Source organism: Athene cunicularia, assembly GCF_003259725.1.
Source record: "Athene cunicularia isolate RWA chromosome 21 unlocalized genomic scaffold, athCun1 chr21_part1, whole genome shotgun sequence".
Taxonomy (NCBI): domain Eukaryota; kingdom Metazoa; phylum Chordata; class Aves; order Strigiformes; family Strigidae; genus Athene; species Athene cunicularia.
The window spans coordinates 2413403-2417385 of NW_020799127.1; the positions used below are offsets into that span (position 1 = coordinate 2413403).

The following is a 3983-nucleotide window of genomic DNA, read 5'->3' on the forward strand; positions in this document are numbered from 1 at the left end:
TCCCATGGCGGGGCGGGGGGGCTGGCCGCTCTCCATCCCCATCGCCCCGTCTTATCGTCCTGCCTGGGAACGGCCACATCTGCCCATCGTGTGCCAGCGCCACAGCATGGTCCCAACCTGGGGACAGGCAGGGTCCCTCTCGGGGGACGGCGGCCAGGCAGCCCCCCCCCAGGCCACGCCGCTATCCGTGGGGTGCTGGGCAGCCCAACTGCACCCCAACCTCCAGCACCAGCTGCCTCAGACATGCCCCCCCCTGCCTGCTGCCCCCACACCACCGCAGGGCCAAGGTCCCCTTATCTCACCCTCCCCACAGCCAAGGCCCACGGGTGCCCCCGGTGCCGCAGAGTGTTGGGGGGGCAGCCCCTGGGGGGACGTTGAAGACCTTCGATAACGCCAATCCACACACCTGGAGCAGGCCCCCACTGCTTCCCACGCTGCCACCCCGGCACCGCCGTGGCAGGGGCCAGCTCCAGCAGCAGCGATGGGGTGGCCACAGCCAGACCCCGCTCCCCAGGTTCCTTCCCCCCACGGCTGTGCCTCAGCCCCCTCCACAAGCACCCAGCACACTTACGAAATATAATATTTATTTGGGATTAAAATAAAAAAACAAAACAGACCCCGCCGGTACCGCTGCGCGGGGGACACTGCGGGACAGACACGCGTCTTTACAGCACCCACAAACACGGGAGCCTCAACTGACCAACGAGAACCACTCAAGGCTACAACACTCACCCTCCTGGGCTGAACACAACATGAAAAAACATAACGCAGCTTCGCGAGCCAGCAGCTGCCTTTCTGTACGTTATTTTTTTTTTACCAAAATAGAGATACAGGCAAGCGGGTGCAGCGCTGCTCAGCCCCTCGGGGGCTGCACACCAGTGGGATGGGCTCCCACCCCCCGAGCACTGCACAGACCCCAGGCGCACACACACACACACACACACACATACACACACGCAGCCCCTCCGCTGGCACCCAGCCCTCGCCACGCTCGCCCGCAGCACGCCCGGCAGCCATGCAGATGGGCACCGAGCTGGCGTGGCCACTGAGACACCCGCCTGGGCAAGTTGCCACCCTGCAGACCTCACAGCTCACGCACAACACACGACAGCACGGGGACAGGCTCGTCGGGCACGGCTGCCCTGGGCCTCGGCAGCAGCAGCCACGGCTGCAGGCAGGGGACAGGGTGCTGCTGCCTGTGGCTTGGCGGGGGGGCACGAAGAACACCTACAGACACCACAGTAAGGGGAGGGGGGTCAGGGCCACCCGGGCCAAGCCTGGACCAGGAGCCCAGCAGTGGCCCAGCCTTTGGGGAGTCACAGGTGACGTGCAGCTTGGGTATCGCTCCCGGCACGGTCGGCACGTGGCACACACAGCACTGCCGGCCCGGGCACCACAGACCAGTCCTGCCCGGCCCCTGTCACTGCTTGAAAGTGGACTGCAGCTCCTTGAACGCCGCCTTCCTCTGCTTCAGCTCCTCCGCCTGCTTCTTCTTCTCCTCCTGCTCCGCCTTGATCTCCTCCTCAAAGCGGCTGGCATCATGGATGGCTTGCACCTGCGGGCAGTGGCACAGCTGGCTGGGTCTCCCGAGACCCCCACCAAGCCCTGCTGCCCACCCCAACATCTCCGCCCTCCTGCCCACCCATCATCCGCAGTGGCGGGACCTCTTGCGCCACAGCACTTGCCTCACCTTGGCCTCAAAGAAGTTCTTGGCGCCTTTCACCCCCTCTGTGGAGACGTCAATCTCGGAGAGCCGGGCCAGGGCGTGCAACCCGCTGTCCTCCTGCAGCTCCCCTGCTGCTGCCTTGCGGAAAATCAGCAGGAACTGCGAAGGGAGACTTTGGCATCAGCTCCCCCAAGACCTCCAAGCCATCACAACTCTCTTACCACTTGGCTGAGGCGAGCAGCAGCCGGGGACACCTCCCTGCCAGCATGGGGCCCCCCCAGCCCCTCACCTCCCGAAAGCTGAGCTTGCTGTCCAGGTCTTCATCCACTTCCTTGATCATGTTCTTCAGGCCCAGGTGTGTCTGCGGTGCCCCCAGCTTCTCCATCATCAGCTTCAGCTCCATCAGGTCGATGAAGCCATCCTTTCCTGCATCGTACCTGCAGGATGGAGGCACGGTCCCGTCAAATCACCATGGGGCAGGCAGAGAGTACACAGCCCCCCCCACCAGCCCCCCCAGCACCTCTGCGTGTGTCCAACAGCCGGTGCCCACGCTGGCCTGGCAGCAAGGAGGGAACAGCGAGGACCTGGGCACCGGCAATCTCAGGCAGCCTGCCAGACCACGGGAAGCTGCCGGTGACCCGCTAACAGCTCCCCAGAGCATCACCCGGGATTGCTTCTGCTTCCGTGCGGCACTTGGCAGGAGAAACCCCCAGGACGCTGCCAAACCTGCTGCTGATCCCTGGGCCGGGAGCCTGAGCACACGCTCCCCTTGACTGCCGCAAGGGTAACAAACAGGCCACCGTGCTAAGCTCACGCAGGACCACTCCCTCATCACCCCTTGGCCACGACACACCTTCCTCTTGGTGGAGCCAGCAGCTTGCCCAGCTCCCGGGGGTTTGGCATCGCGCAGGCACTCCCGGCAGCCCCTGCCTGTTGGGCTGTGGGGATCACAAGCCCACCTCGAGCAGCCACCACCACCTCCCTATGACACCCCCAGGTGACAGCTCCCACCTGCCCAGAGCCGCTCAGCATCCGTGCTCCAGCCTCAGCCAGACGCCCGGACTTGGCTAAGAGATGAGGGTGCATCTCTGTTCATGGACCCCAGGCAGGGACACCCCCCTCAGAGCCCCACCTGCCACCATGCTGCCGTCCCATCCAGCCTCCCACCCACTGCCCTGCCTACACGGAGCTGGCAGCTCACCCTGCCTGCTCCACCGTGGGCTGTGCCAGTGGCAGTCTGCCTCTGCCCCGGAGCCCTTGGGCACAGCACAGCGGCTCTCGCTGGGGCCCCAGCACAGCTCTGCACCTCCCAAGGCTCCATGCTGCAGGCAGCTGCTCTCCCCACAGTGTCCCTGCACCGCTCACTGCTGTCCCCTTGCCCCATCACCATTCCTGACCACGACACGAAGGCCCCACGGCACGTCCCAGCGCAATGCAGAAGTAGGTGAGCAGCTACCCAGCTGAAACTATTGAGAATTTTTTTTTTTTTTTGGTGGCTTGTCTTTTCTGTGCCTGCAGGCGCTGCAGCAGCCACGCAGAGCACCAGGCTCACCACGCTCACTGTGCTGCAGGTCCATGACTCATTTGTACCTTCTCTGCTGTGGTCTGTTCTGTCCGTGTCACAAGCGGTGTCTTTCCACTCTCCCACACTGCTGGGGGCCCCAAAACAGGGCTGGCCCTGCTCACCCCCTCCTGCTGCTGCTGTCACCCCAGGAGCCAGGCTGAGCGAGCAGACCCCACGCGCTTTCTGCCTCCAAGACCCCTCCTGAGCATCACGCAGAGTCTCTCTGCAAGGGGCACATTTGCTAGCACAGCCCTGCCACTTCGCCCCATGCAAGCCACCCCCAACTGCAGGGCGCTTCCTCGCTCTCGCTGCCCTCCTCTCTGGTTTTCAGGGCTGCAGGCATCCCCCTGCTTCTCCCAGGGAAGTTCCCAGAGGGCAACATCTCCCCTGTAGAGAGCAAAACCCTTCCATGTGTTGCTTTACCCCGTACAGCCGGATCGTGCCATCACGAGGACAGCAGTGGTGACCAGGGCAGCGCGGCAGGCCTTCTCTTAACAGTACATCCTTTCTTTGGGGAGAACCCCCCCCGCCTCCCCGAGCCCCAGCGCTGCTCCTTTCGCTGCAGCGAGACGCTGCAGGTGTCAGAGCAAACACGTCTGCTTCGCGCGCCCGGCTGCCTCGCCTGCGCCGCGTCGGGCAGACACCCACCGCACGCCGCTTCCCCCCCGCATCGCCACCCCGCGCTGCCATCTGCGCCGCGGCTGGAGCACCCACAGACACCCATCGCCGCCGGCACTGGGAGCAGCCCCAAAC

At 64.5% G+C, this 3983-nt stretch overlaps 1 protein-coding gene across 1 annotated transcript; it reads right to left on the reverse strand.

Annotated features, from left to right (window-relative positions):
* Positions 1–567: 567 nt before the first annotated feature.
* On the reverse strand, positions 568–2097 carry EFHD2 (EF-hand domain family member D2). Its single transcript, XM_026862861.1, has 3 exons — positions 1956–2097; positions 1691–1825; positions 568–1555 (listed from the first exon to the last, which is right to left on the reverse strand). The coding sequence occupies exons 1-3, from the start codon at positions 2067–2069 to the stop codon at positions 1421–1423; spliced, it is 384 nt and encodes a 127-aa protein (XP_026718662.1). The 5' UTR covers positions 2070–2097; the 3' UTR covers positions 568–1420.
* Between the last annotated feature and the right edge of the window lie 1886 nt (positions 2098–3983).

Excerpts from the sequence above, each read along its gene's own strand:
- EFHD2 (XM_026862861.1), bottom strand. The coding sequence starts at position 2,069 with ATGGAGCTGAAGCTGATGATGGAGAAGCTGGGGGCACCGCAGACACAC. Across the intron at positions 1,826-1,955 it reads GCAAGCTCAGCTTTCGGGAG|TTCCTGCTGATTTTCCGCAA; the intron begins GTGAGGGGCTGG and ends CTCCCTTCGCAG. Across the intron at positions 1,556-1,690 it reads AGAACTTCTTTGAGGCCAAG|GTGCAAGCCATCCATGATGC; the intron begins GTGAGGCAAGTG and ends CACTGCCCGCAG.